Below are 25,183 nucleotides of genomic sequence, written 5' to 3' on the forward strand. Positions count from 1 at the left end.
ATGCTATCTACACACCTTATTTTACTTCTCACACACCCCTTGATAATTTCTGTTCATTGATTTTCTTCAATTCATCCAATCTACAACAACAACAACAACAACAAAGCCTTTTCCCACTAAGTGGGGTCGGCTATATGAATCCTAGAACGCCATTGCGCTCGGTTTTGTGTCATGTCCTCCGTTAGATCCAAGTACTCTAAGTCTTTTCTTAGGGTCTCTTCCAAAGTTTTCCTAGGTCTTCCTCTACCCCTTCGGCCCCGAACCTCTGTTCCGTAGTCACATCTTTGAACCGGAGCGTCAGTAGGCCTTATTTGCACATGTCAGAACCACCGTAACCGATTTTCTCTCATCTTTCCTTCAACTTCGGCTACTCCTACTTTACCTCGGATATCCTCATTCACAATCTTCTCCTTTCTCGTGTGCCCACACATCCCACGAAGCATCCTTATCTCCGCTACACCCATTTTGTGTACGTGTTGATGCTTCACCGCCCAACATTCTGTGCCATACAACATCGCTGGTCTTATTGCCGTCCTATAAAATTTTCCCTTGAGCTTCATTGACCTACGACGATCACACAACACGCCGGATGCACTCTTACACTTCATCCATCCAGCTTGTATTCTATGGTTGAGATCTCCATCTAATTCTCCGTTCTCTTGCAAGATAGATTCTAGGTAGCGAAAACAGTCGCTTTTTGTGATCGTCGCTAGATTGCTCCGGTCATTAGTGTGGATAAGTATATAAATGGATAGAGATAGGAAAGCAAACACCAGTTGTAACCCTAATCATCCAATCTAACAGTTGAAAATTAAAAAGGTATTTTAAATTATTCTAATCAATGTGAAATAGTTTGAACTCAGATGCAAACGACTGAGCACCCTAATTTAACTAATTGGCTTAACCCAGAATAGCTGCATTATAATATGATTTGATAAGCACAGTTGAAGTTACGATCCAACAGGGTTCACTTATAAATAAACTTCTTCGCTTTGTCAGAATTCACTCCACAAGGAATCCTCACCTGTCTAACTATTTTGCTCCCTGACTGTCTTCTTTTTCCTGCAGCTCCCAATATTTTGTTCCTTGATAGCAATAATATGGTATCTTCAAACCATGAAAACGCTGCAGGATCCCTAGCCTTTCCCAAAAGACTATGGGGTAAAATAGTTGGATTTGCCTTGAGGCTAAAGAATTTAGGCAAAGATGATCCAAGAAGGATGATTCATTGTTTTAAAGTGGGAATAGCTCTAACTTTTGTGTCACTCTTCTACTACTTTAAACCACTCTATGACGGCTTCGGCCTTGATGCAATGTGGGCTATTTTAACCGTTGTGGTTGTGTTTGAATTTTCTGTTGGTAAGCAACTCCTGTAAGCTCTGATAATTTAAGTCTTAATGAATAGATTTGATTGTAATTTCTAATTTTTGATAATTATGCTATGAAACAATTTCAGGAGCAACACTGGGAAAAGGTTTGAATAGAATGTTGGCAACTTTAACAGCTGGTGCTCTTGGCATTGGGGCTCATCGCTTAGCAACTCTTTCTGGAGAGACTGGGGAGCCTATACTAATTGCTCTCTTTGTTTTTATAATAGGTATAATATAATACTATTAAAAACAAGAGTAATTAGAAAATTGATTATTGTACTAACTATGTGTATTTATGATATAAATCAACTAATTATATCATCTTATAATTTCTTTGCAGCTGGAATAGTAACATTCCTGAGATTCATTCCCCAAATTAAGGCGAGGTATGATTATGGGATGATGGTATTTATATTGACATTCTGCTTGATTTCGGTGTCTGGTTATCGGGATGAAGAGGTTATACGAATGGGATTCGAGAGGCTATCGACAATCGTCATTGGAAGCTGTGCTGCTGTATTTGTATGCACTTTCATATGTCCGGTATGGATTGGGGTGGATCTTCACAATCACATTGCTACCAACATCGAAAAGCTTGGGAATTTCTTAGAAGGTACATATACTAAAATATAACAGTGGTTTTATGCTGCCTATATGAAGATTAATATTCTAAGTTAGATATAACATTCATCAATGCCTGCAAATGTTATGATAGGTGATTCAACTGCAGAAAAAAAATATCATTTGCACTTGGAACCCTACTAAAGTAACAGAAGGAATCTAACCCTAAATAACCTTAGCAGAATATATATTTTTCCCCTTTTTATAGGAAAATCTTGTGCATCCTAGTACAAGGAAAAGACATTTATGAGACACGAGCACAGTTAGATTAGTATTTGCCTCTCTCTTACGTTGTTTGATTTTTCTTTTTGTTATTACTATCAGGAACCGTCAAAACTTAGCCAGTTAAGACAAATTATTTGCAGGATTTGAAGACGGATACTTTAAAATATCTGAGGATGGACAGCCTATAAACAAGTCATCATCTCTTCAGGGATATAAAAGTGTTCTGACTTCAAGTAGCAAGGAAGAAATCATGGTGAGAATTATATACCTTTCTCATCCTCTATAACTTTCTCACCAATACTTTTATGCTTGAATTCCACTTTGAATTATTTAACTTTTGTTGTCCAGGCCAATTTGGCAAAATGGGAACCCTGCCACGGCAAGTTCAGATTTCGTCATCCATGGAATGAGTACTTGAAAGTTGGGAGTGTGACTCGCCAGTGCGCTTTCAAAATTGAATCTCTCAACCACTACCTTACCTCTGAGATCCAAGTATGATTATGAAACCCTTTCACCAATTTATGTCTAAATGTTATATATGCATTTCAATACCAATTTAGTAGGTCTATTATAACTTGCGTTTTGGTATTCTTACAGTCACCACCAGAAGTTCGAAGTATAATTCAAGGGGAATGCACAGTTATTAGCTCAGAATGTGGGAAAGCGTTGAAGGAACTAGCATCTGAAGTCCGAAAAATGACTAAATCATCAGCAGCAGAACCTCACATTACGAACTCAAAAGCTGCTGCTGAAAACCTCAAAGCTGTAATCAGATCCAGCTTGTCTAAACACTGCAATTTCCTAGAGATAATACAAGCAGGAGCAGTAGCTTCTCTACTATTTGAAGTTGTCAAATGTACAGAGGAAATTGCTGGTGCTGTTCATAAACTAGCATCCCTGGCACACTTTAAGAATGCTAAGCCTAGAGTGACCCCAGAGACACAAGAATTACCTTCGCAGGGAGCGGTAAATCCAGTATCAGGCATCGATGGGGCACATCATGTTATAACGATAGATCCATCTCAAAGTTTACGTGAAAGTGAGAACTCGTCCCCACCAGTACTGGATCCAAGAATGGAAGTGTAGACTTTGGAAATGAGTAGTTTTTAGTTCTCTGTCAAGAAATGAAATGATAGATGTGCTTGTAATCGTCATATGTTTTTTTTCTCCGTGTTAGACATCAGCATATATACTGTTAGGGAGTTCATGTGTTGCTTTTTCCCTAGAGCTTCCACTTGAAGCTCAGAGGTTTGAAGCAGTTTATATTTGTGCTTGCTGCAAATAATGAATTACCTTGCTCAAAACAGAAAATGTCTCACTTGTCTTCTTTCATAATTCAATTCGAATCATTCTGCATTTGAGGTATACCGGAATTAGTTTGATCACCCTTGATTCATTTAGACATGGTTTTAATAAACAAATTTACGGACTAACCTGAGATTCATGAAATAATTCGTACAGTAATGCTACAAGTTGCTCTATCAGAAATATAATTAAGAACAAAATCAAGATTAAACACGAACACACAAAAAACCAGTATTCAACGCAGTTCACCTGCACAAAGTAAACATGCTTTTCGTGGTTGCCGAAGGAAGACTGATTTAAAACTTGAAGTCTCTAGATCGTCACGACTTAGTTGGTCTTCCTACTAGAATTAACTTTTAGTATAAAGCATGTTTCTCGCAAAACAAACGTATCTTGTTTTATTCATTTAAGCATGGGCCAATAAATAATTTTGATCATTCCGTAAAAAATCTCTCGAAATCCTCATTAAGTGAAGGGGTTTGTTTGACCAAAATACCCTTACAAAGCTAGTCACATGGTTGTTCACATGACAATTTAACGAGGATATTGATAATTTTTTTATGAAATGACTAAAACGATTTACAGTGAACAAACTTAGGGAACATTCTATCCATTTTCATTGTCAATGACCAAAAGAAGGAATTATCCAATCTCAAAGATTATTTTGGCTGAAAATCCATAAGATATTTCGAGTCCTGCGATTGAGAATTTCGAAATTAAACATTCTTTTAAAGCCCATACCTCGTCAAGAAGCATATTGCTGAAATTTGACCTTTGGTGACTCATTAGTCTTCCTACCATCTGTATGAGAAAACAATATTCATGTTTGCACTTAAAATATACTCATTTTTACTTATTTGGGTAATTTGGGTAAAATATGGTATTTGAAGGATTAATATGCAAGAAAGCTAACTTGGAAAGATATTTGGTTGCAAGTGGATGAGTTTGACACTATAATATTGTTTTTCCCATTTGTTTTGGTGGTGGAGGTTTGCCAAGAGAGTTGTTTAATCAAAGATAAAGTGCATGCTTTTTCATGCAAGTGGATGGAAAGTCACCATGCATGCTTTCGGCCAAGAATATGTGAAAGAAGCCAACTTGCTTCTTTTAATTGTTAGTTTATTACAAGTGGGAAAACATGTGGTGGAAATGCAAGTTCCCCTTTTAATATTATTTCTCCATGCAAGTTGGCAAGTGAAATACAAGCTGCCCAAGCAATGGAATACAAACTGCCCAAAGTTTCTTTTGGGCAGGTGCAATGTCTTCAGCAGGGGGTTTCCTCCAGACCTCTATATAAAGGACCACAAGCACAAGGATTAGAGACACTCAAAACAACCAATCAAAACTCTACTCAAATTAGCTCATCAGCTTCCTTGTAGACATTTATTTTTAGCCAAGCATCCTTTGCTTTTCTTGTTTATTAGCTCTGCTACTCACTTGTAGTATCGATCTGATTTGTAGCTTTTATGTACTCATTTCCAGTCATATAAATTACAAGCAATCTACAATATTAGTCACTTTCCTCTGTCATTTATATTTCCAAGCAACCTTGTCATTTACATATTGTTCTATCTCTCCATATAAGTAAAGTCCTTATTTTTAAGGCAAACAAAGAACCTTAATTTGAGCAACTCCCACTCAAATGGCACAATCTCTTGATTTGAAGTCAAAAGGCGCAACCTCAATCATTCAAATCCCGTCTACTAGCGGCATCTAGTAGTGGCACGTCCGCACCCACCAATCTCGTATGTGAAGTAAATCCCCGGCTTGCCCGCAAGGCCCCATGGCGGATTTAGGGAGCAAACATATTTTGGCACGTCCGGTGGGATCCTTATATGAAGATAGATCATGAACAATCCTTATGTTCATGATTTTTCTGCTTTTTCGGAGGATGATGGTGTGGAAGAGCGCCCAAGCTATGGCTATCACATAGAACCAACCTATGAGTTGCCAACTTATGGGTACATGGCTGAAGAGTACTCAAGTCCCATGGAATATGATTGTCGGCCAACTCATGGCCATCAAATAAATAATAATCTTAAAGAATGGCCAACTTATGGCTATGATGAAGGTTATTATTCTTTTGAAGACAATCACATTCATGAATACTATGATAGGCCAACACATGGTTTTGAGTATCAAAATGCTTCCAATGAGTACATAGAGCCAATATATGAGATGCCAACTCATGAACATTCAGATGAAAAGCTCTACAAAGAGGATGTGGGCAAATTAGAGAAGGTGTCCAAACTCCATGTGGCAAGCATCGAATATGGTGAAGAGGTGACCAAGTGTTTTAAAAGGGTGGAGGAAAGCTATACAACTTTTGGAGAAACTTTGAAATTGTTGATAGATCAAATATGTCAAATCCCCTCTACAAAGCGCACTCACCCTACTACAACCAAGGAAGAACAAATCATACACGTTGATGAAGGCCAAACAATGGCCCCACCCAATGAAAAATCCATGAAAATGGATATGGTTGTAAGAGACCAAGCCGACATATCGAAACCGATAACGGCTAAGATGGAGCTTATGGCTATTGTAGGCCAAACACCAATGCTCGGGGGGCTCGAACTCACACCTCATGTGGAGCCCGAAGAAGAAGAAAACAGCTCATACACTCCTCCCCGCCAACATGAGCATGTCGTCTATATCAAGATCTCAAGGAGAGCAAAGCTTGGGATCAAACATTAATGGTCACCTCCTATGGTTCCCAAGCTATATGGCATGGCCAATTTAAATGGAGGATCTTATCTCTCTACACTCAATTTTAAAAAGAGAAAAAGATTTGAGTGTTGAGAGATATATGGGCAATCAAGGGGCTTGACCAATGTGCCCGAATAGGGCTTGTTTTGTTTCCTCTTCTGCCTGAAAGTAGGTTTCCTGCTTCTTTCTTTATCTTGTTTTCTCCCCCTTTCTCTTTCTTCTTTCTTCTCTCTTTTCTTTATTTTTTTATGTTTCTTCCTGTTTCTTTCTCACTTGTCTTTCTCCTTCCCGAAAGGGCTATTTTAATATCTATGTATCTATATCTAATATTATATAGTCAAATTGCTCCCGAAAGGGATATATATATATATATATTTTATAAAATGTTGCCCGAAAGGGCTATATATATAGTTTTTTTATATATATATTTTATATAATAAAAGTGTGTTGCCCGAAGGCTTTTTGTATGTGTATATTTTATTATATTATATGTATAGCTTTTAAAAAGGACAACAAAGAAAAATATAAAAAAATATGGCTTGTTTTTGTAATTTGCCCGAGTGGGCATTTCTGTTACTCAACTAAGGGCTTTCTTCCTTTGGTGTTGGTTTGCCCGAAAGGGCTTTTGTCCTTTTTGTTTTACTTTTTTTAAGAAAGCCTGACAAGTCTTTCTTTTTATTTGTCTTTTTCCAATTTGCCTGACAGGGCCTTTAATTTCCTTTTTCTGTTTGCCCGAAAGGGCTCTGTTTTCTTTGTGTTTCTTATGCTGTTACAAAGAAAAAGATATAAAAATTAAAAAAAAAAATCCAAAAATCACAAAAACATTTTGCTTTCATGCTTTTGTTTTTTCTTGTTTTCTTTCCCTTTTTGTTTTCTTGCTGGGGAACTTGACAGAAAATATAAAGAGTTGGGCAGTTTGTGAGTAGCCATTTTTACCCTTCTTTCCACTTTTCTCTTATCCAATGGGTGTATTTAGCCCGAACCCAAAAATTGAAATTAGAAAACCATCCAGTGGCTGTACCCAAATTCATGGAATGAGGAGTTTCATAAAAAGCCGAAACTATGGCTTTCTTGCTGAAAAGCATGTCATTTGTGTCTCAATGGCTATTGCAAGAAAGCATGGGGCTATCTTGCTCAACTGGTGGTGCCCTATGGAACCATAACCATGCTTGACGGGAATGACGTCTTCCCTACTCACCACCAACATACTTTGCATGTCTCCCTAACGCTCACCAGCACCTACGACCAAAGCTCGGGCTAATTCGGCAGCTACCATTGGCGGCTACAAGAAAGCTCGAAGAAGATAGCAGAAGGGGCATGAAATGTTACTATTGCCCCAAGGAGCTATAATCTTGCCCGATGGGCAGGACATCTTCTCTGCTGCAATTTGTTTAGATGTTGACAATCATATGTGGGGCCCCACGTTTGATCTGGCAAATATATTTCATGTATTCTTGCCACAACTACTGATCCTCCTCTTTCTGGTTTTAAGAATACTACTCCAGCACAGCCCCCGTTCACTCCTTCCATTTCCAACTGTATTGATGTTATCATCAACTAGGGAGCTGGCAAAACAAATTCAAAAGGAGGCAGTAAAGTTTGGGAAGTCGTCGAAGATGTCTTGTGCGTTCGTATGAAGAAGCTCCAAAGGGTCCACAACAGAGAGATACTGATCGAGGAGCAGATGTGGTGGTTACCACTCCTGGTCACTTGAAATAATACTACTGACTATTCTAGATCTGTGCTTCAACAAGATCTCAACGATAAAATATCTTGGTCAACTTGCGGTGAACTACAACTACCGGTGAGCCATCAGTCTGGAAGGACTTCTTCCCCACATGGCGTACTACAACCAGCAGTAAATCAAGTCCAGCTCTCTGAAGGATTCTGCAGATCGGTCAAACATGACCACCTCTCTCCGAGCGGAACAAAAGTAACAGTGCATAGTCAGCAGCACTACCTTGATCTGGGAAGCAGACTTATGAACCTCAAAGTAGGATTTCTCGCTGCGCAGAAGTCGGAGTGAGGGAACAATGTCAGCTATCATTCAACCACCAACATAGCATCCGCAGCTTCTCAAACCTCCGACCCCTCTCAGCCAATCCATGTTGTTTCCATCATAACTTCGCCCCATAACAGTTCGCACCCATCGATGTTGGCTCTTCTATTCGAAAATCAATCAGTTTATGGCCTGGAATGGGTACGCATCGGGTGATGCACCTCTGTAGAATGAACTGGTGGCGAGGACTCCGGCGCAAAGTCTGACTAGTATTCTGTACTAGTTTTTCATCTGATTATAAAATGAGAGAGCAGTACAGGAACCCCTGGAATGTGATTAGAGTGGGGAAGTTACTAGAGGATTTCGATGCTCTTGTTGGGACCATTGCATTCAAGCATTGCTGCGATGAAGATGCGCAACAAAGCCTCTGTTACTGGTGACTTCTTCTGTTGACAAGATAGGATCTTCATACCCGGCAAAAGTCCATTGCTCTTGTAGCAAACTCCACTGTGGTAGCCTGTGATTCCAAGTTTGGAAAATCAGCTCCGTTTAACCTGATATTGCCTAAAGACTGAGAAAGAAAAATGCTCTGTTGCCCGACAAACGGTCCCTCTCTTATTATTTCTTTCTCTTTCTCTCTCTTTTCCTGTTCCTTATCTCTTCTGTCCCTTTCTTGCCCGAAAGGGCATCTCTTTCTTTTTTATTTTATTATTTCTTTCTCTTTTTCCGTATCTCTGTCGAAGTCTGCTTTCTTTGCTTTGACTGAATGGGCTGTATATCTATATAATATATGATAGATTATATTATATTATAGGGTAGGTCGGGCCGCTTTTCTTCCCAAAGCCCAAGTGGCTGTCACTATCTTTCTCTCATTCCCCTCTCTTTTCCTTTTTCTTTTTTCCTCTTTCTCCTTGTCTCTTTCTTTTCCTCTTTCTCTCACTTTGCCCGAAAGGACCCAAAGATATTTATATCCATATATTATTATATATTATTTGAATAGTTTCAAATATGGGTACTTGCCCGAAAAGGACTATATATATGTATATATATATATAGGTATATTATATTATATATTATATGAGAGGCAAAAAGAAAAAGACAAAAAAGAAAAGAATAGTTGCCCAAGTTTATATATCTCTTATCCTTCGTTTCCAGTTTGCCCGACTTTGGGCATTTTTCCAGTTTACTATCTATGTAACCAATAAGGATGCTTCCATGTTTTTTGGTATCAACAAGAAAGATGCACAAGTCAGACAACATTTTTTCCAATGCTAGTTGCACTACCAATTGCCTTGCTCCTCTTGCCAAAGTTTATCAATGACGGAAGGACCGAAGAGGTAGACGTGCCTCTTCCTTCGGCATCAATCCTGGCAGTATAGGTGTTGTAAGTTTCACAAACTTTGCTCAAATTTGTAAAACTTGGGGGGCACTGTTTGCACTCAAAATATACCCATTTTTACTTATTTGGGCAATTTGGGTAAAATATGGTATTTGAAGGATTAATATGCAAGAAAGCTAACTTGGATGGTTGAACTAGGTAGTTTGCCTTCTTCTCTAAACTGTCCCATGAATTCCACCATCTGCCCAATTTGCTTCTTCACCTTGCCCATCTCTTTGGCTTGATTTTGTAAACCTTGAGTCAAAGAAGTTAGTACTTGAAGAATTTTATCATTATCCAATGATGAACCTGAATTTGGTTGGGCAGATTGTAATGGGAGTTTTGGTGGTGCGAATGGCCTTTGATAAAGTCCTGGAGGTGGCTGTCTATATCCCCCTTGTTGTTGAGCTTGTTGAGGTTCCCTCCACTTCATATTTGGGTGATCTCTCCAACTCGGATTATAAGTGTTGGAAAATGGGTCATTCCATGGTTGATTTTGCATAGAGCACTTTCCCATCCCTCATTCTCTGTCAACTGAGGGCATTGATCATTGAGATGTCCTTGCATAGAGTACACGCCACAAGCACTTGTTCCTTGACTTTTTTATCCTTCAACAACCTGTGACACAAGAATAGTGAGATTAGCCAATTGAGATTGAATTTCGGCCATTGAACTTACCTCATTTACTTGGTGCTGCCGTAGGGTCTCTTTGTCCAATTCCTTCGTATTGTTATGCATTCAAGGCTCGATTCGCTATTAAGATCTGGGCTGCAACTGGGGTTTTGTCAACCAAAGCACCACCCGTCAAGGCATCTAGCATTTGTCTCTTAATTGGAAGTAGTCATTCGTAGAAATATTGAATTAAAAGATCTTCCTTCATTTGATGTTGTGGGCAGGATGCAACTAACGTCTTAAAATGCTCATAGTACGCTGGAAAGGATTCTCCTTGGCTTTGTTAAATTCCATTAATTTTCTTCCTTAAAAGAATAACTCTTGAAGTTGGGATGAATTTCTCTAAGAATGCTCTCTTCATGCTTTCCCAAGAAGTGACAGTTCCATGTGCTAATTCATAGAGCCAATCTTTAGCCTTGTCCATAAGAGAGAATGGAAAGGCTTTCATCTTCAGAATATTGCCATCCACGTTGGTTGGTGTCATGCTTGAGCACACTAGACTTCAATTCGAACTCATCGATCTTGCCTTGAGCTGCTGTAGGGTATTGAATGCAAAGAGGCACAACATTGTCCAATCTCGACGCTGAAAGTTCCTTGATTGTTCGATTGTCAACAGCCATGTCTTGTTCTTCTTCGAATTCCTCTTCAATTTCCACTTCAGATTGAGATTCGGAACTAGAACTAGGTGGATTAGGTTCTGGCTGCTTCCCCTTCCTTCTCAACGTTCATTCAAAATCGTCATCAAACTCCAATATGTGTGCACGAATAGGTTGACAACTTCGAGTCATAAACTAGTACCTAAAACAAAGAAAACAAAATCAGAAAAACAAACAAAATAAAAACAGAAACAAAGGAAAGATTAGCAATTTTGCTAATCCTCGGCAATGGTGCCAAAGTTTAATGTGGTAAAAACTAACACACAAATTAAACCCTATTAAGATAATTGTAGTACGTGTAAGTAGGGATCGTTCTAGGCCGAGGATTAGTTAGGGATGCTAATCAACACAAATTAAACTTAAAAACTTAAAACTTAACTCAAATAACTCAAAACAAGCTAAACTGACTCAAATAACACAAAACTAAGTTAAATTGACTCAAAACAAGAATTGGAGGGTGATTTCATCTACAACCTTCTTGGGAGCTCGGCAAACACAGGACCAATGGTCATTTGAACTACAAGGATAACACATGTCTGCATCTATGGCTTCAAGTGTTTTGCCTTTATTCTTGAAGTTCGAGGCCTTGGAAGCAAGGTTTGGGCGCTTTTAGGCTTTGCTTCCTCCTTTGGATGGGCCTTGACTCTATTAACCTTAGTGGGATGGCTTCTAGCCGCCCTTACCACACCTCTTTTGTCGTGTTGGGTGTTGATTTGTGTTATAATGTGCTTCAGGCACATCAGTCGCCTCAGTAGGTCAAGCTTGATAATTCTTCATCACCAGCTGGTTCTGTTTTTCAGCAAGTAAAATAGAGATCAAATATGAGAACTTAGTGAAATTCTGAGCTACATATTGTTGCTGAATGATAATATTAGAAGCAAACAAGGTTAAATAGGTATTCTTCAAGAGATCCTCTTTCGTAAAAATTTCATTACAAAACTTGAGAAGTGATCGGATACAACAAACTTCAAAAAATGTTGCCAGTCATGTCTTGCTTCAGGCAAGAATATGTCATTTTGGTGATCAAAACGATCAGCCAAAGCAACCCATAGTGCACGTGGATGATCCTCAGTAAGATACTCAGTTTGCAGAGCGTCATGGATATGTCTTCAGATGAAGATCATAGCAGTGGCTTTTTCAGCTTCGACAATAGGGTTGTGCATCTCTTATTCAATAGAGGGACGCAAGTTCTTTGCAATAAGGTGGAGCTTCACATCTTAGACCCACTTAAGGTAGTTTCTTCCAAAGACCTCTAAAGCGGTGAAGTCGAGTTTGTTCAAGTTCGACATGTACCTATCACAAAATAGATGGACAAGATGTGGTTAGTGTAATGGAGAAAAATCAATCCATTCACATAAGAGTAGAACATACAGGTTCTAATAGACATGTATTGGTTTAATTTTACATGAAAAACTTCAGGTTTTCATGGGTGATGTTTTGAAATGAAAGCTTAAGGTTTTCAAACAAAGCATGTTTATAAGAAACTTCAAGTTTCAAAATAATTATGAACTTCAGGTTCATATATTCCTGCAAGCAAACACAAATATATACAGAAATATGCAACAAGAATATGCAAACAATAATTTTAGGATGATAATTATAATTGAATTAATTATTTGGACTTCGGGCCAAATTAAAGTGTGGGTGAAAAAATATAAAATACATTAGGCCTAAAATAATTAGGCAAATAAAACTCGGGCCCTAAAAGAAAAATAAGCCCATGGGTGGCTTAAAAAAAAAGTGATCCGTGTGACCTAGGCCTAAAAATTGGGCTGGGTTTAGTCTCGGGTGGAGTTGCAGGCCTAAACAGAGATGAAAAGGGGTTGGGCCGTTGAAAGCTAGCCCTCCAAAAAATTGCACATAGCCCGCTTCAGGCGAGCCAAATTATTATTATTATTATTATTAGTATTATTATTATTTTCACGAGTTAGAGGAAATTAATTGGGCCAAGAGGAAGGTTTGCAATGGGCCTTGCGGCATAGAAACTCAAAAGCAATTTTTGGTTTTAGATTGGTCTGAGAAGAATCAAAGCCCAAAGGGCTATGTTGTTGGACCAAAAGAATAGCCCAATGCATGCTGGGTGTGCTTTGCCGGGGAAGAACGCCGGAATTAGTTGACGACACCGTGTCAAACAGCGTTCCAAGGTCGGGCAAGCCATGGTTCATCAGAGAACTGAGTGTTTGTCGACGGAGATGAGATCTTAATGTCGGGGGAGAGAGAACCGAATGAATTCAATCGAATTTGAAAGAAAAACCCATGAAATTCTTCTGGAATTTCTAGAAATCGTTGGTGAAAACGATAGGTTTTGTCCACTTTACACGACTTCCAGTCATGTTTCATTGGAAAAGTTGACGGGGAGGACTTGGGCTTCAGGCCGTTGGTCGGGATAGGGTACTTCAAACGCACCGTTTGGTTCAAGCTTGCGGCCGGGATTCAATTTTTAGGCCAAGCTTAACAAGCCATCGCAAGCTACTAGTCTAGTGCTGGTGGCTTGTATGGTATGGCTCATCACCATAGATGGAGTAGTGCAGGGTGCGGGTTCGAAGAACCCTAGTTTTCACGATTCCATTTTTTTTATTCAATTCAATTATTTAATTGCATATTCAGTTCAGTAATATTTTAATGCATGTACATATATTTGATGCAATTCATGGCAAATATCAAATTCACATAATTCAATAATTATGAGTATAATGCATACACAATTTATGAAGAATCTAAAATTCGAAAAACATAAAGTTGGGTCATACATTATGGTGAATGTTCATGCTATCAGGGCTACAAAAATATCGAGATAAAAATCGTTGTTTTGACTGGTTGAGTGATGATATAGATGAGCTGGTTTGATGCAGAAAAATTCTTCAACGTTAGATTCCTAAGCGCAGTGGCAGGAGCATGCTGATAACTTGTTGTGGTCTATTTTATCTAACAAGGTTAAAGGGGGGCTGGCGGTAGAGGGAGAGAGATTGAGAGAGATGTGTTTGTAGAATTGTAGGGGAATGTGTGTTGTTATCCCTCCTACATTGTGCCTCTATTTATAGTAGTAAAAGGAGAGAAGATATTCCTTCTTCCCCAAGTAATACAAGTTGTAATAGGAAAGGATAACTAGAATAAAAACTAATCTTGGATTTACACAATCACACTTACTAGGAATGTTTACAACTCTACCCAAATTTTGCCATGTTCTAAAAGTCTTGAATGCAGAATCACACTTATATTCTAAAGCACTGCTAGTATCCAAATTTTGTGGAATTAAATTTAGGGTCATTTTGGTTCCGGTCCCTAATTAACCTAGTTGTTAGAATGTAACCTTATTTGTTTAAATAGCATCATTTAAGGAATTAAACTCATGGATTTATGCATTCAATATCCTACAAATTATGAAATTAAAAAAAATCCAAATAATATTGTTACAAAATTAAAAATCAATAATAAAATAATTTGTTCTTTATATAGTTCTAGCTAAAAAAATAAAAATAAAAATAAAAATGTACCCACATAATTATTAATATAGTGCAAGAAATAACTATTGATATATTACAAAACATAAAATAAACACATATAATTAGCATGGTACATTCATAAAAAAACTATTGGTACAAATTAAATTAAAAGTATGGGTACATATTAAAATTCAAAACTATGGGTGCAAATTAAATTGAAAATATGGGCACATATTAAAATTCAAAATTATGGAAATGAATTAAAACTAAAAAGAATATTTGTGGCAACCCGTCCCAATTTATTATATAATTTTCCCCCTGAGTGTGTAAAAATGATGAATATGCTCTCGTTGGCTAAGTGACATGGATGTATGTGTGCAGATTTAAATTATCTTTCTCGCTGTCGTAATTAAATCGTACTCGACGTCATGAGTGCGTTGAAGCGAGTTAGGATCGAAGTGGAGTCGTAACGAAAAAGTTACGATTATTTAAGAGCGTAATGGGTAATTTTTGAACTAATTAGATGATTTTTTTTCCCTTGGCCCAAACAAGTAGTTTGTTTTTATTTTTCTTTGGGCCAATTACACATATAACTCTTTCTCTCTCTCATGGCAGCCCAATCAGAAAATATAATTTTCTTCTTCTGCCTAATCACATACGCATACACACATACAGTCTTCCCTCTCTTCCTTCTTCTCGACTATTCTCCCTCCGTACACCCGAGACACCCCACAGACAACCATCATCAAACTCACATGGATCGAACTTTTGGAAACCATCACCATTCTCTTCTTGACTTCATGATTACCACCATACCCTTAGTTTTCTATTTTCCTGAGTTTTAGCTTGGAAACCAGAAGCTCCGAATAGGAGCTAGGTTGCTTCGGCACTATCACAGACGATTTACAAGGTTTGAGGATCGGGATGGTCTCTATGCAACTTCCCTAGCACTTTAGAGTAGATTTGGTGTGGAGTGGACATCGAAATAGGTGAGTTCGAAGAGTTGCGCAGTTGGCCGATTTTTCCAAGGAAATTTTCGATCGTTTTTCATTGGATTTTGGACTTCCAATAGGTACGAACATGTTCTACTGTTCAAGAGCTTCAAATCCATATAAATTTCATGGATTTTGGTTAAGAAATGAAGTAGATATAAAGCTTAGAAAATTTTCAAGAAATTGGTGAGTGCAAACAGCGGCCGGCGACAACAGATGGTGAAGACTGACAGGTGATCGGAGAAGAAGAAGGTATATTCCGTTAAGTTTAAAAGAATATTCTAACGGTGTTAGGTAACGCTGTTACCATTTAATGGAATGTTCCGCCTATTTTGATGGAATATTCCTAACGCCATTAAGGTTCTTGTCAGTGTGTCGTGCACATGCATGCGTATGAGGGCGCGTCCAGTGTCCAAAAAAATTTCTAAAAATTTGTGTGGGTTCGTATAATCGAGTAGATCACGTTCGTATATTCAAACCTTACATTTAAGCAAACTATGAGCAGTTATTTCTAGATTTCATATATGTGATAATTAATTAACGTAAAAATAGTTGTATCGCATATAGGTGAGACGTACGTTGAGGACGAGTGTAGACAAGCGAAGCTAGGGGGCTACGATCCTGCTACTTATTAGTGAGTGGGCATTTTTTTTCTACACACACACACACACACATATACGGTTTCCAGAAATGTTTTTATATGGAATTATGCTTTGATTGCCATGCCGTAAGTAAGTTACATTTTAAATATTGCATTGTTACATTTGTGAATTGTATTGTGTGATGCTGAGGAGACTCAGGTAAGCTTCTGGTGAGTATTATATGATTGGATGGGTTGTATTGCATTTGTATGCATACATTTATTTAGAGCTCATCATGGTTGCAGCACGGTATTAGTGCTCCTGCCCGGGGCCAGGGCCAGTCTTCACATAATTGTTCACCTCCACCACCGCACACTCACCTTGTATCTAAGTCTGGTGCCAGCCTGTCGTACAGACCACAATAGGTGGTTTCGAATCATAGGTGACCCGCGATTTATCGCACAGCCTTCACGTGATCGTGGCACTTAAGCATACATATTTATACCCAGCCTGTTGTACAGGTCAAACTAGGTCACTCTGGCTCGTGTGCTAACCTAGATTGATGAGCTATAGATCCAGTTGTATAGGTCACAGAAGGTGACTCCAACTGGCATACTATTTTATATTAGTTGTACATCTGGTTTACATCTTTTAATGCTGAAGTATTATGACATGGCATATCTCAGTTTTCGCTGGTCTTGTGCATTGGTTTTCATACCTACGTAGTAGTATTTTCTGGAAACTATGCGAGTTTTACAGAGAAGGGTTATTATGTTCATAAAGATAAATACGTTTTCAAACCCTTTGTTTTTGCCCACTTACCGTTCTGCTTTACGCCCCTCTAGGTTCTAGGTAACTGTTTATCTTTGGTGGCTAACTACTTAGCGGTTTTGATGTTCCATTAAATATTGTAGGGATCCTCTCCTGATTTGTATAATTAGTGTTTAGTTAGTTCGACTGCACTTTCGTGTTACTTATGCTCTAATGTGTTTATCATATACTTGATCACTTTTGCACACTTATATATTATCTCTTAGTTTTGGTTTTTATTTATTCATATTTTCTTATTATTATCACTTCTGTTGTGCACTTAGCTATGTCACCCTCACGTGATGGCCAGCATGCCTTGACTCCGGTCGGGGTGTATCAGTTTGGTATCAGAGCAAGGTTGAGCAGTCCTGTATTCTTTGATCTTTTATGTCAGAACCATGCTGCCTGGCTCAAGATGCTATGAGCTGAAATGTGTTTAAATAGAAGTTTCAGAAGAGATTTATACCTCCGGAGTATTTGGATCATAAGAGGGATGAATTCTCATAACTGATGCAAGGGAAAATGTCAACCATTAAGTATCACAAAAAGTTTACTGATTTGTCCGGATATTGTCCAAAGATCGCTGAAAATCCTGCTGAGATGCTTTGACGTTTTAAGAAGGGTACTCGTAAGAAGTTGGGTTCTATGGCGACTTCGACTCCCTGTTCCTTATATAAGGAATTCTTTGAAGTTCTGCTTCCGGTTGAGGACTCCGAGAATGCTCCGAATGATAGTGATGAGAAGGAAGAAAAAGGTAATGCTCAGAAAAATAATAATAAAGATAAAGGGCAGTCATCCTACTGTCTTCGTAAAACATCGAATTTTAATCGGAGCAATACTAGTTCTAGTTCATCCAGTGGTGGTTCGACTTCTACTATGCCATGGAGGAGCGGCAGGTTCACAGGTGGTTCCCGATTTCAGAGGCAGAGAAATCTTAACAGTTTTGGTACTCTATTTTGTCGAAAATGCAATAATTGTCATTTTAGGGAGTGTAGAAAAGGTGGTAGTGGATATTTCACTTGTGGTCAGATGGGACATCGAGCTAACCAGTGCCTGTAGAATCAGTAGAAACCCCACCCTCCTACCTTACTATCGGTTGTTCCCCTTCGCAGATTCAGGGACCTAGTGACTATACTCCGACAGGTTATGGTGGTGCTTACCACCATCAGGGAGATGTAGCTTCGTATTATGGGGAAGCCTATCAGTATCTAGTGGATCTATATTATCATGGTGGTTATCCACCATATCAGGGAGGTTATGCGTCGTATGCACCGTATCAGGGCGGTGGACCACAGTGGTATACTAGAGGACAGTCCTAGAACCTTGATGTTGCCTCTAGCAGTGCTGGTTCGACTAGGCAGCCTAATTAGCCCAGTCAAGGATGTGGTGTGATGCGAAAATTATCTTAACACACAAATTTAACCTTCTTTTGACAATTGTAGTACAAGTATAAGTAGGGATCGTTCTGGACCGGGGATTAGGAGGGCTTGCTAATAACCTTTAAATTGACTAAAAACATAAAACTAAATTTAAAAACACTTAACAAGACTCACAAGACTCAAAGCAAACTTCATATACTCAAAACAGCTTAAAACAACCAAATAAACTTAAACTAGACACTAGGAATGACTTTGGACGAAAATTAACTTTTAATTGAATCAAAACACTTAAAAACACAAACTAAAACAGATTTGAAACACTTTGAAACAAGAAACTAAAAGGGGGGTTTTGATTTGGATGAAGTTGAAACAAACAAACAAGTATGAAAAACTAGACAGATTGTAAAACAAATTTGAGACATAAGATGATCGATGGGATAGCTAGAGGCTTTTTCTCCACACGTGACATGTATGCAAATAACTTGATTTCCAGTTACTACTTCATTGAATTATGAACGACAATGCTCCAAATTAACCGTGACATCACTAGTTAACTCTCAGATTTTCCTTGTTTTATTGGATTGGATGACATAATTCGACAACCCAAAACATTCTTCAAAAGTTCTCTACATGACATCATAATAGAGATACAATCAAAGATCATTATGTTTAATGAAAATCATAAGCATTGACAAAGCACTTGCAACTATGACATCATGTTGCTTATGCTAGGAATTGAACATAACGCGATCGTTTAAAAGCAACCTTCACTACATGTGAATATAAGTTTGTAACGATTATGTGAAACTTCCTTATATTCTAGCAACGGATTTATGCATGCCAATTAAGTGTCGACCCTTAATTAACAAATACAAATAAGTTATCAATCAAATAGTTAAGCCAATTGCATTCACGATTCAAGAGTTCATAACTGGAATTTATCAAATTATATTGCACACATAATCATGGCTTTGAAATCACCCCTAGCCAAGAGGGGTTTAGCCACTCATATTTACAACAAAACGAAAGGAAATGAATTTAAACATTAGAAACAAAAGAAAGAAAACACCTAAATGCTCCAACGATCCAAGTTGGACAGCAAGCACGTCTAAGCACTTTCCTTCCCTTCCTTTGCTACGGCACAAGGTGTTGGTGAGTGTTTGAAGGTTTGTTTGTATGGAGGAATGGATGTGAAGATGAATGGATGTGTTTGGATGAAGGTTGTATTGAAATGGGGATGAATGATTGATGCGTAAAATAAGTTAACACACAAAATTAAACCCTCTTTTTGACAATTGTAGTATGGATGTAAGTAGGGTATCGTTCTAGGCCGGGGATTAGGAGGGATTGCTAATCTATTCTAAATTAAATTAAAAATATTAAATAAGACTCAAGGACACAAAATTAGGCTAAAAACTCTAATAACTCGAAACACACTTAAAATGACTCAAAATAATGAAAACAATTAAATTAAACACTAGGAACTGAAATGGACGGAAATTAAATTAAAAGACTAACAATAAAGAAAACTAACTAAATAATATAATTTAATAATGGATGGGTGTTTGGTTTTGATGAAAAGTAAATTAAACTTAATTAAATTACAGAATTGACAAAAACATAAAATTAAGGTAAAATGATAAATGACGGACTAGCTAGAGGGTTCTTCTCCACACATGTTATACTTGCATACAAAATGATTTCCAGTTGTTCTTTTAATAAATTGTAAATTTCAATACTCCAGATTAACCGTGAACAGCACTTTTTTAATCTTCAAGTTTTCCTTAAGTTATTGAATTGGACGGGAAAACGCATACAACAATTCAAAACATTCTTCAAAAGTCCCCTACGTGAAAAGCACAATAGAGATACAATCAAAGATCATTAAACTTTGTGAAAACTATAAGCATTGACGAGGCATTCGTAACTATGAAAAGCATGATACTCTTGCCAAGAATTTACTTAACGTGATTGTGACTAGCAACCTTTACTACTTGTGAAAATAAGTTCATAACGATTAGGTGAAATTCACTTATATTCTAGCATCAAATTCATGCATGTAAATTAAGCGTGCACTCTCAACCAACATACACAAATCAGTTTTTTATACGAACGGATAAGTAAATTGAATTCACAACTTATAAATCACAACTGAAGGTAATCAATTCATATTACAAATATAATCATGGTTTCGAATTAACCTCTAGCCAAAATAAAATTAGTTACACATTATTATCAAATTAAACTAAAAGTAAAATATAAATTTGGAGAGAATTAACCGGGAGAGGAGAGAGTGATTCAGTGCCAGTCTGCCCCTCGGTTTCTGCTGCACCGCTGTCAGGGCTTCCTCCCACTCTTACTGTGCTCGCTCTGTTTATTCTCCTCTCTGACCTGCTGACAAGTCCTCCCTACTTCTTCCCTGTTCCGTAGCTGTCGCACTCTTTCTTCTCTCCCCTGACTTGCGCCCTTTCTCCCGCTGCCCAAAGGCAGCTCCTATTCTTTTTTGTTCTTTTTTTTTATTCTTTTCCCTGGCAGCTTTTCTGCTACTCCCTTGACTTGCGCCCTTTCTCCCGCTGCCCAAAGGCAGCTCCTTATTCCCCCTACCTCTTATTTCTTCTTTTTTCGTGTGGTTTTCTCCCCTCCAGTCAATCCCCGTATCTCTTTCCTCTTCTTATTTTATTATGCCCCCCGTTCTGCTTTCCTTGGATTCTTCTTTTCACGTCCTCTCTCCTTTTATTTTCTGTTATGCCACAAAACATGAATCATGATGATGTTTCAAACATCATCATGATTTATCATTATTATTTCTTTTATTGATTTTATTTAAAAGCTGATCTACACAGACAGGTTTGACGAATTTAATACATAAAATTTCACTTGTTCTATTTTTATTTTCTTTGCATAACAAATCCTATAAACACAAAAATAACGCAAATAGCTCAAAAATATAAGGAACTAACTAAGAAAAGACGAGTGAATTTGAAGTAAAAATATATATAAATATGATCCGATCAAATACCCCCACACTTAACTTTTGCTAGTCCTCAAGCAAAACAAAGAAAATATGAAAAAGTAATAACATGAAAAACATTAGCTTCCCTCTATGTGACTCTCATAGAATTTCATTTGAGAACACAAATCATCAAGAACCATAGCTAGCACCAAACAAGTTAATCCAAGTTCATCTTCCTAATTCAAATATTAACAGTAATCTTTGAATCATCCTTGAAGTGTAGTGTGTGAGATAGCCATGCTAATGCAATTTCAAGTTTTTATTTTTAAAATCATCATATGCAAACTAGCGACCTTCTCACGGGATATGCACTGAATCACACATGTGTTTAGTTTTAATGTGTTTTGCTCAAAGAATCAAATGTGAAATTTCTACCATAAGCTTGCATAAAGATCTCATCTCCACAATCATAATTGCAAAACTTAAATCAAGAGGACTTTTATTGGATGTAATGAGGCTTAGGGATAGGGTTATTGAAACGAAAGAATAGGAAAACACAAGTTCCAAGCTACATTGCAAGCAATTCTTTTGTTTAGATTTATAAGAACTCAATCTTTCCAACGATTCTTCTGAAACCTCCAATCACACCCTTAAACTGAAACTTTAAAAACATTATTTTTTTTTTCTTTTCTTCGTATACAATCTTTCTTTTTCTTTCTTTTTTTTTTTTTTTTTTTTTTTTTTTTTTTTTTTTAATACAAACATGAAATACCCCCACACTTATTTTTTTTGCCAAACACCTTCAAAGTACTTTACAAACATTTCTCATAAGACAATCTCACATTGCTCGCTTGGAAAGGGTAAGGAAAAATGTTTTAGGTATAAGGGTAGACATATCTGGTGATAAGAAATAAAAGGCTCAACATACACGGCTCAAATTGGCAATCTAATGATATCAATTTTCTTTGGGAAACATGGTTCTTTGGGCCATAGTGGTAAACCTAATGCCTCTATCATTTCCAAGTTCATGCAATCGATGACAAACATTTCGAAAGATCGTTACGCAAGTTCTAGAGATGTATCTCACATAAGTTCATCACACATGAAAGAATAGGAGTGTATGAAAAATGCACACACTTTCAATCGGCTCAAAAACTCACATAGGATGTATATGGTCACTAAATTCACATATGAAGCTTTAAGTCATACTTTAGTTTCACATTAACAAGGCTATGTGCATTTGGTTTTTCAAAGATGATCAAACATGTACAAAACTAACAAGAGAATTAGGAATTTCACAAAACACATGTTAACTAAGTTCTTGATGATCATGGTTCAAATTTGATCCAATTATATCATTGGGTCGGGAAACTAACAAAAATCTAATTCAAAACAATAAGGGAAACAAGACAATTTTTTATTTTTTAAAATTTTCCGAAATTTTTTTTTTTTTTTTAATTTAAATTTTTTTTTAAAAGAAAACAAAACTAATTAAGAACACAAAAAACAGCAACACAGAAACAAATGAAATTCTGGAGATTTCTACCCCCACACTTAAACTTGACATTGTCCCCAATGTCAGAAAACACTATAATGCAAAAATAAATAAAATAAACAAAATAATAAAAAAAACAAAATAAAGCAATTGGACTGAAAACTTCCCTAATTTGCAGTAAAATCAAGCGATGACCCTCAAGCTAAAATTCTGCAATCAACTTCAAGGGTGGAAATAACCAAAAGTTCCTGCAAAGAAAAGGAAAAATTCAGTTAAGTACGCAAGAAAATTAATTAAAAAAAATATTGCAAACGAAAAATTGAAAATTACGATAAAAGATAATGAATAAAACTAATAAGTAATCATTGGTCGTGCTTGTTGACTTTCCACAGCTTTCCTCTTGAACAGGGTGACACTTAGCTTTTTACTTGCAAGTGATGATTTGATGATATTGTACGGCGAAGCTTTGCTCTTTGGTGATGTTGCAGTTCCTTATTTGTTCTCCAAGCAGAATGTGGCAGCTTCTCTAGTTCCTCAGTTCGGACTCCTTCCGCTGGGATGATTGTGCAAGCTGCATTCTTCTCTGCTTGTTTCTTCTGCACAACGGGCAGGCACGAGGGAAAGGTGTTGGTCCTTATTTCTTTCTTCAATCTTTCCAAGTGCCCACCTCTTGCTTTCTTTCTCCTTGTCCCTAGCTGAATTGTCTCCACATGCTTCGAGGTCTCATTTTCACCTCCCTTACTTGTCCCCCAAGTAGATGTGGTAGACAAAACGGAAGCATAAGATGAAGAAGATGAGTACTCGAGAGCAAGGCTAGGTAAGCAATCAGGAAAGGGTTCCAGGCAGTTGGCTCCAGATTGGAAGATTGATACCAAATGCTGGCTGATTGCTCTCTTTCTCCTTGTCGGAAAACAAAGACAAGGAGAAGGACATGGAGAAAGCATGATATGAGATACTCTTGCTTTCAACCTTTATGATATGAAATACTTTTGCTTTGAATGGGTTGTTCGCAGGAGTATCCCAAGGAATGAGGAACACAGAGTGACTCGAGAGGATTCTTTGGGAATGCATTTTCGGAGATGAAGAGGTGTTGAGAGGGTGTGCTGAGAGAGTGTGCTTTTGCTGTGGAAGGCGAAGGTAGAAACTTATAGGACTTGTCTTCACAACCGGAACTGTTCTCTCACTTAGTGTCGGCAGCCGGTGGATGGGTGAAGAATACAAATTACGCGCTTTCTGACAAAGCTGCCCGTAATTTCCGCAAAGCTGATTCCTCATTGATATCTGGAATCGGCGCTTCGAGCTCTGAGCATCGTCGATTGTAGAGGTAGCATGTGACACGTGCGGATAAATCTGGAAAAGAAGATTTTCCCGTGGGTTGAAGCCCAGCTTTTGAGAAAGCTAGCGTGTCTTTGACTGTTGAATTTCCCTCTTCGATTTCTGAATTGGTGCTTCGACAAACTGCCCGAGATTTCCGCAAAGCAATTTGCGTGTGACAAGTGACGACACGTCTGGACAAATTGATCTTTTGAAATCCGGGGTTCGGCTCGTGGTTTCTGAGCAAGCCCAGCCTTTAAGAAATGAAACGCCTCTTTTGAGAAAAGAATCCGGCTTTTGAGAAAGGAAACTCTTCTTTTGAGAAAAGAATCAGACGTTTGAGAACGGAGCCCCGACTCTTCGATTTGCGAGAGGACGCTTCTCTGAGGAGCGCCTCTTTGATTTCTTCCTTTTTATAGAGACGTTAAGCTTGTTCCACAACACACTTGAGTACCCTCCTGTAAACACTCCCTTCTTGCACTTGTTTAATCTTGATCATTCCGACTCTCTTCTTTCTTTACCACCTCTGAAAAATGTCTGGCCCTTCTGATCGTCGTTTTGACTTGAACATTGGTGAAGAGGCAGCTCCGCCTTCACCAGACAACATATGGCGGCCATCCTTCATATCCCCTACCGGTCCCCTTACCGTGGGGGATTCGGTGATGAAAAACGATATGACAGCTGCGGTGGTGGCCCGGAACCTTGTCACCCCAAGAGATAACAGACTGCTCGCTAGGCGGTCTGATGAATTGGCGGTTAAGGAGTCTCTGGCTCTTAGCGTGCAGTGTGCCGGTTCCGTGTCCAACATGGCCCAACGCCTATTTGCCCGAACCCGTCATGTTGAATCGTTGGTGGCTGAAATACAGAGTCTCAAAGAGGAGATTAAAGGACTCAAGCATGAAAATAAACAATTGCACAAGCTTGCACACAATTATGCCACCAGCATGAAGAGAAAGATTGACCAGATGCAGGACACCGATGGTCAAATTTTACTTGATCATCGGAGGTTTGTGGGTTTGTTCCAACCGCATCTGCCTTCGTCTTCTGGAGCGGCACCGCGTAGTGAAGCTCCAACTGATCAACCTCTGCCGCCTCCTCCTTCTGTGGCCCCGCCGACTGCTGAAGCCCCGCCTACTACTGAAGCACCACCCGACCAATGAATACTATTAGTTTACATTATTGTAAAATATTTGCATTTTTTTTTTTTTTTTTAATAATTTTTTTTTTTTTTTTTTATGTTTTTTTTTTTTTTTTTTTTTTTTTTTTCATTAATTTTAAATT

At 38.0% G+C, this 25,183-nt stretch overlaps 1 protein-coding gene across 1 annotated transcript; it reads left to right on the forward strand.

The window, feature by feature from the left end:
• Window positions 1-1,042: 1,042 nt before the first annotated feature.
• LOC103420662 (aluminum-activated malate transporter 2-like) lies at window positions 1,043-3,394 on the forward strand. Its single transcript, XM_070808807.1, has 6 exons — window positions 1,043-1,359; window positions 1,457-1,597; window positions 1,711-1,983; window positions 2,357-2,469; window positions 2,565-2,708; window positions 2,814-3,394. The coding sequence occupies exons 1-6, from the start codon at window positions 1,101-1,103 to the stop codon at window positions 3,300-3,302; spliced, it is 1,419 nt and encodes a 472-aa protein (XP_070664908.1). The 5' UTR covers window positions 1,043-1,100; the 3' UTR covers window positions 3,303-3,394.
• Window positions 3,395-25,183: the final 21,789 nt, after the last annotated feature.

Source organism: Malus domestica, chromosome 11 (genome assembly GCF_042453785.1).
Source record: "Malus domestica chromosome 11, GDT2T_hap1".
In the NCBI taxonomy this organism is placed as follows: domain Eukaryota; kingdom Viridiplantae; phylum Streptophyta; class Magnoliopsida; order Rosales; family Rosaceae; genus Malus; species Malus domestica.